A 12,345-nucleotide genomic window follows, 5' to 3' on the forward strand; every position below is an offset into this window, starting at 1 on the left:
GTCTCACATACTTTAGACATGTCATCAGGAGAGACCAGTCCCTGGAGAAGGACATCATGCTTGGTAAAGTAGAGGGTCAGCGAAAAAGAGGAAGACCGTCAATGAGATGGACTGACACAGTGGCTGCAACAACGGGCTCAAACATAGCAAATTGTGAGGATGGCGCAGGACCGGGCAGTGTTTTGTTCTGTTGTACAACACCATATATAGGAGGTGAATGGTGTCAACTAGAATTTTGCAGTGCATGTGAACCCCACATGGGGCAGCCTTGAATTAGCAGACAGCAGGTTAGCACAATAGCCAAGAGTATGGATGCTAAAGCTAGGCTAGCTGGATGAATTTCCAGCTCTGGCCTTTCTAGATGGTGACCCTGGGCACGTGATGTAACTGCTCTCTGTCTCCCTTTCCTAATCTATAAATGGAGACAGTACCTGCCTTATGGCTAGAAGTGACGATTAAATGTTCCAATATGTGTAAAGCACGCCAAGCAATGCTTGGCACAGGGTGACCATCATACGAATGTTTGCTACCGTAGCGTTTTAAAATTGATTTAACTAGTGCTTTCTCAGCGACAGACACAGTTCTAACGTTTCCACAAATATTAACCCCTTTAACCTTCATAACTACGGTTTTAAAAACCAAAACCAAATCTGTTACCTTCAAGTCGATTCAACTCATAGCGACCCTATAGGAGGAGTAGAAATGCCCCATAGGGTTTTCAAGGAGCAGCTGGTGGATTCAAACAGCCGACCTTTTTGGTTAGCAACTGAACGTTTAACCACTGCGCCACCAGGGCTCCAACTGCACTTTGGGGACAGGCATATGTAGAGGGCTAACTCCAGCGCGTCACAAAATGGGATCAGTGAGGATGTGAGTTCCACTAGGTTGGCAGACATCACATCCTGGACATGTGACTGGGATTCCCACCTACTCCCTAAGAAGCAATGAAGGCTTTGGGGGAGCTGGGGGTGGACACTGTGTGTGAGGGTGAGGTAGAGGGCAAGGAAAACTCGTCAGGGGCCAGCCTTCCCAGGTCCCACCCTGGGAACACGCAGAGGCCGAGAAGTCGCGGCTCGTTCAGCACCGCGGAAAGCTCCCAGTTGGCGCCGAGAGCCGATCCACGATCTCTGGGCCCCGCCTCCTGCGCGCCAGCCCAGGCCCTCTCGCAAGCCCTGCTGGAATTTAAAGATCCCTCATCCAGCTTAAAGAGGTGAAGGAGGCCTGGGCAGGGATGGACACTAGCACCCAGAGTTGTGATTACACCCTGATTCCCCCACAAAGACACAGGATGGCCTGGTGGGGAAAGGAACTTTACTGAGGCGTTAGTGGGAAAAATGTGGGAGGGTGAATCCAGGGAACAACAGACGCTAGGGCCAAGGCGGTGGTCACCTGAAGGAACCATAAATAAACTTACAAAATAAATTAAGTGAGGAGGTCCCAAGCAGGGAGGTGGCTGGGGATACCCGGGGATTTCTTAGCGATAAAAAGGGGAAATGAGAATTTCCAGCCCCCCCACCAAAGGGTGTGAAATGAACTTTTCATGACTCCCCCCCAGGCTGGAAGTTGGGGTTCTGGGGCTCCAGGGAGAGGGAAGGTCTGGGCTCAGTGGAAAGGGTGAAGGGGCCAGGTCAAGGTCGTTCCTCCAGGAAGCGGTAGGTGGGGTTCTCATAGCCGTGATGCTGCAGTTCACGGAGCTGCTGCTCCTCCAGGGTCAGCATGGGGTCCACCTGCAACAGGGGCAGGGGAGGGGCAGGTGGGCAACGGGGACATGACGGGTGGGCCTGAGCCCGTTCATGTCCAGGCCCTGGAAACCCCCGCCTCCCGGCTTTGCGTCTCTCACCTCCACCACTCCATGGCTGATGGCCCCGTAGGGCTTCTTCTTGCGCAAGAGCACCATGGAGAGGACAATCAAGGAGCCTCCACCCGCAGCCATGATCAGCAGCCCAGACACTGCCTCGCGGGACACGCCGGGCCCAGCCGGAGCCTACAAGGACAGGAGATGGAGCACAGGTCATTGTTCAGTGTGAAGCGCCCTGGGGAGTCATAACCCGGCCACTACCCTCCAATCTCTGCCCCTAGGTACCCAGGACATTCCTCCTCTTACCAGCTCATCTCTTTGAATCTCCGATGAGTGGAAAGGAAAACCCCTTGGAACAGACACATTCACCTGGGGGAGCAGGAGGTGTCAGGACCCGAGAGTCTGGGCCCCAACCCCCTCCTCCTTAAGAGCCCAAGGGGGTGTCCCCCAGCCCTCTTCTTTCCTAGACCCGGAAGTTCCCATCCCCCAGCCCCGTCTTCCCTCAGACCCAGGAGTCCAGGCCACCTCTCCTGTCCTCCCTCAGGAGCCCAGATTCAGGCCCCTGGCCCCTTCCTCCCTCAGGACACAGGTCTGGCTAACTTACCTTCTGCTCATACTGTTCCAGAGGAGAAATCTTTTCTCTCACAGGGGATGCATCATCTTGTCCTGTGGACCCTGCCCCCCAAGTCCGATCTCATTTTTAAGGGTCGAGGGGTGCTACAGCCTCCTGAGGAGGGGGCCAGAACAGGCACCGGGCTCCATCCCAGGAGGTCTGGGGTTCCCATTATATGGCCCCTTTTCAATTCTGGAAAGCCCTGGTGGCACAGTGGTTAAGTGTTTGGCTGCTAACCAAAAGGTCGGGAGTTCGAATCCACCAGCCACTCACTGGAAACCCTATAGGGCAGTTCTACTCTGTCCTATAGGGTCACTATGAGTCATAATCAACTTGACGCTAATGGGTTTTTTTTATGGGTTTCTGTTCTGGGTTGGGGGATTCAGTAAGACTTAGTGGCTGGGTGTCTATTCTGTGGGACACTCACCTTTTGGAAGGGCCATGGGGGTGTCTGCTGGCAGCCAGAGGAGGCAAGGCAGGTGGAACAGTGAAGAGAGGAGGTGTCATCAAAGAAAGCGTGAGCCCTCCCAGGGACCAAGGAAGGAGGGTCAATGGTCTCACAGAGCTTCCCGCCCCAACCGTAGCCATTTCTTCCCATACTTCCTCACTCACTGTGGTGGCTAAAATACCCCCAGGCTTAAGGGGATTAGAATTGAGGTTGGGGACTTCTCCCCCAAATTCTAGGGTTATCTATATTTGGACTCACTAACCATCCTTGGAATCCAGAGGCTGTGGCCCATCCTTGTCCTCACTGCTGCCCCCTGGGATAGGGGCTTCCAATTCGTTGGGACCCAGGTGTTCAGAGTGGAGGAGTTCCTCTGGGGGGAACATGTAGAAAGATGACTAAGGTGGTGAGCATGGGGACATCACAAAACAAAACTGGGTGAATCAAGGGCGCCCTAACACAGTGTGGCTGGTGGCACAGTGGTTAAGAGCTTGGCTGCCAACCAAAAGGTCAGCAGTTCACATCCACCAGCCTCTCCTAGGAAACCCTATGGGCAGTTCTACTCCATCCTACAGGGTTGCTATGAGTTGGAATCGACTCGACGGCAAGGGGTTAACAGTGGAGTGAGTAGGAGGTCATGCAGACAGCAGTCAGCGCCCCGTGTAGAGCAGTCACAAGTGTATCTGGGAAAGCAAAGAGCTGGACGGAGCCATCCCTGGTAGGGAGGAAGGAGTTTGAAGTTTCAAGAGAATAGCCTCCTAAAAGAGCTGGAGAATTAGGGTTGGGGTGAGAAATCCAGTGGAAAGTCACAACAGATCTGGGGGCTGTGGTAGGCCACACTTTCTGGTATTGATGCTCTTGTGTAGGCCCCCTCCTTGATTTTGGACTGGATTTGCAACCTGCTTTAACCAATAGAATGTGGGCCCATGCCTTAAGATCTGGTGGCTTCCGCTTTTGTGCTTTGGGAGCCTGAGCCACCATGTAAGAAGTCCAGCTACTCTGCTGGAGAGTCCATGTGGAGAGGCTCCATGGAGAAGAGCGGCCCTGAGCATACTTGGAGAGGGAGAGAGACCCATCTGTACCAGGATCCCAGTCCCCAGCTGATCCACTAGCTGAGTGAGGCTACATGATTGACTATTGGAAAGGCCAGCAGAAGAACCACCCAGCTGAGCCCAGACTAGACTGAAGAATCATGAGCAAAGAAAATGGTTGTTGATTTAAGCCACTAACTTCTGGTGTGGTTTGTTACAGAGGAACAGATAACTGAAATGGGGGGTCAAAAGTTGGGGGTCAGGGTCTGCCCTCAAGGATTTGGAATGGGGGTCAGGGAATAGGGACACGCACGAATCTGGGGCCGAAGCTCCTGAGCCAGGTGGGGGTTCTGGTCTAGTAGGCCCAAGCTCTGATTCATCCTTTCCTCAATCACTTGAAGGTGTGTCTGCACCTGTGGGGAGAGTGGGTATGAAAGATGAACTGAGAAGTGGAGATGGGGAAACTGAGGCAGGAGGAAGGAGGAAGGTCAATTGAGTCCAAGGAAAAGTACCACAATGGATAGGAAGTAGGGTCCAAAGGTCAGAAATTGGGCCACAGAAGGAAGGAAATTGAAAGAGAAAGACACAAAGAAAAGGAAAAGATGTACAGAAGACAGAAAGGGAGAGGCTTGGGAAGGAAGCAAGGTAGGAGGAAAAAAATGGTGGGGCGCAGGAGACAAGGTGAGAATAGGATGGGGCATACAGTATAGGAGACAGGAAATGGAGGTGAGTAGGGTAGGAAGGGCAGGAAGTAGGATCTGAGGAAAAGAAAATGGGGTTGGAAGCACAGGACAGGAAGTGGGATTGGAGGTTCACAAAAACGTGATGTGGTTCAAGGGCAAGACTTGGAGTTCAAGAACACAGAATGGAGTATTCAGGGACAGGAAGAGAACATCCGTGGAACAGGAATTAGGATCTGAGGGCACAGAACAAGGGTTCCCCCTAGCGGGGCTACAGGGAAAGAAGGAGGGTTGAAGGACAGGAACAGGGTTCAAGGTACAGAGGGGGTATTTTGGGAATGGAAGTAGGAATCCAAGGGACAGGAAGGGGGCCAAAGGCACAGGACTGGGGAGCAGTGTTTTGGAGTCAGAAAGTAGGGATCCAAGGGACAAGAAGTAAAGTGAAGGCCTGGAAAGGGTCCTGAGGCACAAAAGGGGGGTTCCAGGAATAGAAAGTGGGGCCTAGGGATAGGAAGGAGGTCCAAGGGACAGGAAGAGAGCCTGAGGGATGGGGTCCAAGGGACTGGGGTCTGAGGGATAGCTGGACACTGGGGAGCTGGAAGAATCTGGGTACCTGGAAACGCATCTGCTGGGCCTTCTCAGGATCCACGGCAGCCACGTGCTGGTAGTGTCGCACCGTGTGCCTTTGCTCCTTCTGCTCTGCACGCAGATAGCGCCGCAGGGCCATCAGGACACGCTCTGCCTGGGGAAGGAGTCAGGTCGCCTAGGCCCGCCCCAGCCCCCTCACCCTCTGCCCTCTGCCCTCACAGTCCCCACACCTGAGGCGGGTCCCCCTGCAGTGCTGCCAGGAAACCTTCCAGGGCAGCCCGGCGCTGGTCGTTGATAAGAGCAGTGACTCGGGTGGTGTGAGTCTCCACCAGGCGCTGCCGCTCACTGGACACTTGTTCCTCCAGGGTCTGCAGAATGGACTGGAAGTGCTGGCGAGGGGGTGGGTAAGGGTCAGGAGAGGCGAAGATGGGTGAAAAGAATTCTGGAAAGGGCAGGGCTCCAGGGCTAAGTGGGGTGTGGTGCAGTGGGTCTAGGCCTGGGCAGGGCCAACCTGGGGGTGGCACTAGATCAAAGGAGACTGACTGGAAGGCAGGGAGCCTATAGGGCCAGGTAGAGTGGGGGCAGGGTTAAGCCTACGGTGAGTCAGTCTGAGGATGTCAACTGTATTGGGTGGGAATAATCTGGAAGTAAAATTGGCCAATGCTAAGGCGAAAGGAACCCAGTCACGAAGGGAAGCTAGGGTGCTGGCTTGGGCAGGGCCAAACTGGAGATAGGCTGAGCCTCAATGAGACTGGGATGGGTGGGACCAAGAGGCAGGGAATGTGGGCAAACCTGAGCAGTGGGGCAAACCTACCCTACACGGAGTAGGACTGTACCAAGGTGAGGCTGAGAGAGGTTGGGTCATGAGGAGACTAGGCCTCTGAGGAGGGGTTGAGTAAAAGTGAGGAGAGAGGGGTGGGATAGAGAGATGGGGGCTAACAGGCATCAAAGAGAGGCTGAGAAGGACCTGGCTAGATCTGCAGGGGGCCCGCCTTGAGAGAGGACTCCAGAGCCAGCCCTCAGAAGTAAGGATCAAGTCAAGCTAGGGCAAAACATGGCCAATCTGAAGAGGACAGCAATATCAGGTCAGAAGCAAGCCAAGAGGGGTGCAGCCAAATGTAGGAGCAGGGCCAGGAGAGCCCCAGATAAAGCAGGAAGGGGTAGAACTGAATGAGGTGGACCACGGCCTTCAAGAGGCTAAGAGAGCTGAGCCCCAATTGGTGGACGGCCATAAGTAGGACCTGCTGGAGATTGGCCTACCTCGTTCAGGGCCTGTCTGTCGGCTTTAGGCAGGTTCTTGGATTGGTTGTCCGCCATGGCCCATTCACGCATCACCTGGGCCAGAGGAGGAGTTTCAGGATCCTGTTCCACCTGGTGAGTCCCCCACCCCCTCTTTGGGACCCTGGAGGTCCCAGTCTCTTAAGTCCCACTGGCTCTTTGGTTTTCAAGAAGGAAGGCCCAGAAGAATTTTAAAGGGGAGGAGTAACCAGAGTTACCACAGAATCTGGTGTCATCCCAATGGGATTCTAGGTGGATCAGGGAACTCTGGTGGTCTTAGAGGGTGGTATTGAGGACTAGGGGTTGATCGGCGCCTGGGGAGCCCTTGGAGGTTGTCTCAATGGGCCCCTGGGGTTTCCTGGGATTTAGGCAGCTCTGTGGGGTCCTGGGGCCCCCCGTGTCATCACCTCGTTGATCTGGCGCATCCTACGCTCCTCCAGGTCCATCTTGGCCCGCAGAAATCCCTCATGCTCACTGATTTCCCCGGGCATGCCAAAGTACACGTCCACACCGTCTGTGGGCCTCGGGGTGGGAGTCACTGTAAGACCAGGGATCAGGGGTCAGCCTGTGGCCCACCTCCAGGTGACCTTTCCTACCTGGAGAGTGCACTGGAGACCATCAGGTACCCAACTGAGCCATAGCCTTTGCCTGGCGTCATGGAAGATGTAGTTCCGAACTAGGTCTGTTCTTGCAAATCTTAGGAATCTACTATACCATCCTTCAAGCTTTCCCAAAATGACTCTTAGGACCTACCAAATGGTCCCTCCACTTCCAGGCATCCCAAACCACCTCCTCTCTTTGCATTCTTCACAGGTCAGCCCTTCCACCTCTACTTTCTCCAAAGCCAGACCCATCCCTTCCATTCCATCCAAACAGCCCCTCCCCCACTGGTCTCTCCCAAACGTGCCATTACACCAAGGCCCCCCAAACCATCTTCTCCCCAGGGTGGAGGGAACCAAGGGTTAGACAGTGCCTCACCTTTGCTGAGCCCTGCAGGGGTATGGGAGTTTTGGAGTGGGACTCTTTCTTCCTCCTCTTCCTCTTGAGCCCGTGGGGGCTCCACAAAGTAATCATCTACTGGCTGTAGGAAGGAGTCTTCCTCTTCCTCATCCTCACCCCCCTGTGCTCTGCCCCCCAGGGGCCAGGACCGGGTGGAGGGGTCACTGAGGGAGCAGGAGAAGATCTGAGGCAGTAAGAACCTGGGCCCGGGCCTCTAGGATCCCATCCCTGCCCCAGGAACCTTGGGATGGAGGTGGGGGGATTCCCTCCCACTCACCCAACTGCTGTCCTAGATGGGTCAGGGGTCGCCAGAGGGGGGCAGCACACATACTCCACACCCCGGAACTGATCCACACCACAGGGCAAAAGCATGCCCGAGCCATGCAGGATGAGGCCCTGGGAGCTGCAGGCCTGTGGGAAGAGTGGGCCCAGATGCCAGGGTTGTGGGGTAGGAGGGGTAAGGGGGCCTGGACTCCTGGTTCTGGAGAAGGGACTGGGGATGGAATTCCTAGGTCCTGGTGGGAAGAGGAGGCTGGGGGCTCAGACTCCTGGGTTCTGAGGATGTAGGAGGCTGGAGGCCTGGATTCCCGATTTTGGCATTACTGATCCTGGACTCCTGGGTCCAGAGGGAAGAGAGAGCTGGACCTGACTCTTGGGTTCTGAGGGTGGAGGGGGTTGGGGGCCCAGGGTCTTGGTTCTGATGGAGGAGGATTTAGGGGTCTGGATTCCTGGGTTCTGGGGGGTGGGGATGGGTGGGCCAGGGTCCTGACCTCCTGAGCCTCCTGATGCCTCTGAGCGGAGCTCTCGCACTGGTCCATGCGCTCCTGGTGCAAGAACCGGCAACCTTCCGGCACCAGCAGGGCCTCGCTCACGAATTCATCCCCTGGGGATGGAGAGCACCAGGGTGAGACCCATCTCCAGCCTCCAGCTCCACCCTCCTCAGTATCCTGATATTTTATCCTCAGAGGCTTCTCTGACCCACTTCGGGCCCAGGCACCCAGCCCCCTACAGTGGGCCCGAGACAGGGGTCCATCCAGAACCTTGCCCTTCCAAGACCCCCTACCTCCGTTCCCCTCCCCCAGCCAGTGACTCACGCAGGCAGCGGAAGGGCACAACCTGATGGTGAGGTTGGGCACAGTGGCCGCCGTGGGCACCCCCGCACCAGCGCTCCATGGGGATGGCCTGCGCCGCTGGCTCCACACGCACAATCTGCAGCTCCGGGTACATCTAGGGGCACCGGGTGGGACAGATCAACCTACTGCCCGCCCCGGTCGGCCGCGCCTCTCCTCCGGCCGTCTCCCTTTTCAAGGCCTTGGTGGCGCAGTGGTTAAGAGCTCGGCTGCTACCCAAACGGTCGGCAGTTCGAATCCACCAGCCGCCCCTTAGAAACCCGATGGAGCAGTTCTACTCTGTCCTGTAGGGTCGCTATGAGTGGGAATCGACTCGATGGCAATGGGTTAGGTTTTTTAGGTTAGTGTTTATGAGGACCTTTGCTCCCTAGGCTCTGCCAGTCTGTAGAACCGGCTTTAAATATCTGAGCCCCGCCTGCCCGTTAGCCACGCCCCCTAGTAGCTTCCCCTCGCCAAAATCCCCCCTCCATTTTAGGCCCCGCCCCTTCGCCTGTCCAGTTACTTTATGACGGTCCCTCCAGGTCTTAGCCCCACCTCTCCGTTGGCTACGCTCTTCTCAACCCACTCCCATGAATTCAATCGCTCTGAGCCTCACCTCTCTTCTGGCTACGCCCTTATCTGGTCTGTCTCCCCAGAGGTCCCACCCTTCTCTAAGCCCCTTTCTTCGTCTGGCCTCTCTGTGTCTCTTCGTTTTGTATTAGGACGGTTTTCCCATAGCCACGCCTCCTAGCTACCCACTCTCTCATTGGGATCCACCCTTTTCCCATCCTGCCGGCCCACAACGTCTCTTTTCGTCTTAGCCCGGCCTCTCCTCTGGCCACGCTCAAGTTTCCTAAGAGCTGAGACCTTATTCTTTACACAGCCCCCAACAGGCTGCACGGGTCTCCCGCTTTCCTAACCTCGTTTCTCAAAACAGGTCTCGCCCTACCCTAGCTTCGTCTCTTCGTTGGCCACGCCCCCTACCTGCCCTGGCGGCTTAGATCCCTCCGAGCTCTGAGCTCACCTTTCGCACGTCTAGCTTCCTGTGGGCGACCCCGCTGACTACGCCCCTCCCCGCAGGTCCCGCCCACCTGTCTGCAGTACTCCAGCACGCGCTGCGGGTCGCGGAGACAGCGTCGCGAGCGTTGTGGGTCTGGCTCCCAGCGGCCGGTGCGCAGGTCCCGGTGAAGCGCTGGGCGTCCGCATAGTCCAGCCACCTGGGCTGACCCTGCGGCCTGGGGGTGGGAGCGGAGGGGGTCAGCGAGGGTCCGGGGGCTGTTGACATGGGGTCTCCCGGCCCTTCGCTCCCCGGCACCCAGACACTGAGACCCCCAGCAGCAGCTCCCTCCCCCAAACACCGTGCGTCCGCCTCCGTGGAGGCCCCGTTCCCCGGGAAACAGGTCCTGCAGGGCGGGGGACCCTCCAGCTCTCCCGTTGCTATGGCGACCGGGTCCCCCGGGATTCTAGCAGCCTTGTTGCCGAGGAGACAGGCTCTGCCCCCATCCCACAGAGCCTCGCTGGAGTCCGAAGGGGTTAAACCAGGATCGCGGGGGAGGAGGCCAGAACCCAGGCGTCCTGGACCCTCTTCCCTCCATCCCAGGCTCACGTTCCCATTTCCGGGTGCAAAGACGAAAAGGCTTGGCTTCAGGGCCTTGCAGGCCTGGACACCAAGTCCTTGAGGGATGGGGAGCTACATCCTGGGTCCTGTCTTGGGTCCTGGGGGGTTGCGGGGCCTCATATGAGGGCCCGGAGGATGTGAGGGGCCTGGATTCTTGGATCCAGGTGCCTTTCTACACGGCGGGTCCTATGTTCAGGTGTGAGGGGGCTTGGGCCGAGTCTCCTAGGGGGAAGAGGTCTGGAGGGGTCTGTACTTCTGGGTCCAGGGACTCTGGAAAAGCCATTTGTTATGTCTAGGGGCGGGGGCTGGGACGTCAGATGAATGGGGAGCTGGGGCCTGAACCCTTGGGCCCATGGTTCATGAATGCCTAGTGTTGCCGGGGGCTGCCTGGGGGCCGCCAACCTGGCTGGAAAAGCTGCACTTTCTGCCCAGGACATGCCCGTGTCGGGGTCCAGAAGCCCGGTCCCGCGCCTCCCCCTCCCCCCAGGACCTGGCCCGGCCTCACCTCGGCCGCGCCGGGGCTCCCACCAGCCAGGCTCCCGGCGGCGAGCTGCGCGCGCAGAAGCAGCAGCAATAGGGGCAGCAACAGCGGCGGCGGCTGGCTCCAGCGGCGGCCCAGACCGCGAGCGGCGGGGCTGGCAGGCCCCATGTCCCGGCCCTGGCGCCCTCACGTCCCCTGCGCTCCCGCCCGGCCCGGCCCCAGCGGTGACAGGAGCTCCCAGCGCCACCGCCGCCTCCTCCTCCTCCCGCCGCCTCCAGGCTGCGCCGGCGCCGCTAGCCCCGCCCCGCGCCGGCCCCGCCTTCCTGGCCAGGACAATAGCGGGTCGCCTGTGCGCTGCGTGGAGCGGCGCGCAAACCCCGGGTGGGAGCCTGCGCCAGGCCCCCGCCCCATGCAAGGGCCAGCCAGGCGGGAGTCTGGGTCGTGGGCTCCGCAGTTGGGGATTTTGAGTCCTCCCTCAGGACCTAGGATTCCTCACCCCCAGCTCTCTCCTCCCTGAGACCCAGACACGGACTCCACTGTCTGCTTCGTCCCCCTCCAAGGATGCCAGCAATGGGGACCCTCCCCAATTCCTCTCTTGAGGTTCCAGGAATGCAGGCCTCCAAAATTTCCCCAATCAAGAACACAACATTTGAGAGGGCCACCTCCTCCTTCAGATCCAGGAGTATGGGCCCTAGGCCGTTTCTCCCTCAGAACCAGCGACTGAATCTCCAGTCCCTTCTCCCTCAGACTCAGGTGTCCAGGCCTCCTGTCCTGCTTCCCAAGGGTGCCAGGTCTCTGGACCTTTAAGTTCCTCCTAGCTCAAAGACCCAGGGACAAAAGCCCCCAGGCCATTTAAGTCCAGGCCCCCAACATTTTACCCATCAAGGAGCCAGTACCTCAGGGCAAGCCCTCCCTGCCCCCCCACCCTCACCCCACGCCCTGCTTTGTTCTAAGGACGAGGCGTATCAATTTTCCAGCCCCTCTTAGCATCCCTCCCCCTCTTAGGGCTCACTGCTTTGTCTCCTCCGATGAGAGTGTGGAATTCCGTCTTCCCCAGGCCAACTGGGACAGCCCTGCTATGTGTCTGCATCTGTTTCTGGCTGCGGAGTCATGCCCACACGTGTGTTTGTGTGTATGTATGTGTGTTTGTAGATGTGTGTTGAGAGCCTAGTGTGCCAAACAGGTAGCAAGGTACTGCTTTGCTCCTCCAGCATCCTCATAAAGAAACCAAAATCAAACCTGTCGCCATCGTGTGGAGTAGAACTGCCCCATAGGGTTTCCAAGGAGCAGCTGGTGGACTCAAACTGCTAACCTTTTGGTTAGCAGCCATAGCTATTAACCACGGCACCACCGGGACGCCACAGCACCTTCATAGGTTGGGGTAAAGGAAAGGCCTTGGGGCAGGTTTGATGGACCACTTCCTTGATGGAGGGGAATAATACTGGGAGACTCCTCAAGACACATTAATTCCTTGGACTTTTTTTATTAAACATAAATATTCTCATCCCCAGATTCCCCTTCATCACCTTAACCACCCCCCTATCCCCCGCAGGACAGTTCTCACCCTATCCCCACTCTTTAGGTCCGCGTCTTGCTGGGCCTTTAAGGAAGGTAGAGGAATCAAGATGGCGACCATCTGGAGTTTCAGGGAGTGAACGAACAACCCCCTTGGCTGCACTTCTGTTGGCCAAGCAGGCCACAAGGA

General features: G+C 57.3%; 1 protein-coding gene across 2 annotated transcripts; it reads right to left on the reverse strand.

Annotated features, from left to right (window-relative positions):
- Window positions 1-1,289: 1,289 nt before the first annotated feature.
- Window positions 1,290-11,000, reverse strand: APLP1 (amyloid beta precursor like protein 1). Of its 2 annotated transcripts, none has more exons than XM_012559029.2 (17): window positions 10,665-11,000; window positions 9,633-9,776; window positions 8,527-8,659; window positions 8,203-8,315; window positions 7,710-7,843; window positions 7,412-7,596; window positions 6,841-6,971; window positions 6,416-6,490; window positions 5,386-5,544; window positions 5,181-5,309; window positions 4,201-4,300; window positions 3,122-3,229; window positions 2,839-2,862; window positions 2,403-2,473; window positions 2,105-2,167; window positions 1,841-1,984; window positions 1,290-1,727 (listed from the first exon to the last, which is right to left on the reverse strand). In XM_012559029.2, the coding sequence occupies exons 1-17, from the start codon at window positions 10,806-10,808 to the stop codon at window positions 1,629-1,631; spliced, it is 1,956 nt and encodes a 651-aa protein (XP_012414483.1). In that variant the 5' UTR covers window positions 10,809-11,000; the 3' UTR covers window positions 1,290-1,628. The 2 variants fall into 2 exon arrangements, with proteins under 2 accessions (XP_012414483.1, XP_004388158.1); XM_004388101.3 differs by having other exon boundaries at window positions 2,839-2,865.
- Window positions 11,001-12,345: the final 1,345 nt, after the last annotated feature.

Source organism: Trichechus manatus, unplaced genomic scaffold, assembly GCF_000243295.1.
Source record: "Trichechus manatus latirostris isolate Lorelei unplaced genomic scaffold, TriManLat1.0 scaffold00207, whole genome shotgun sequence".
Lineage (NCBI taxonomy): Eukaryota > Metazoa > Chordata > Mammalia > Sirenia > Trichechidae > Trichechus > Trichechus manatus.

Coding starts and splice junctions, on each gene's coding strand:
- APLP1 (XM_004388101.3), bottom strand. CDS start 10,808: ATGGGGCCTGCCAGCCCCGCCGCTCGCGGTCTGGGCCGCCGCTGGAGC. Junction 9,777..10,664: donor GGAGCCCCGGCGCGGCCGAG/GTGAGGCCGGGC, acceptor TCCCACCCCCAG/GCCGCAGGGTCAGCCCAGGT. Junction 6,972..7,411: donor CCCTGCAGGGCTCAGCAAAG/GTGAGGCACTGT, acceptor CTGGTCTTACAG/TGACTCCCACCCCGAGGCCC.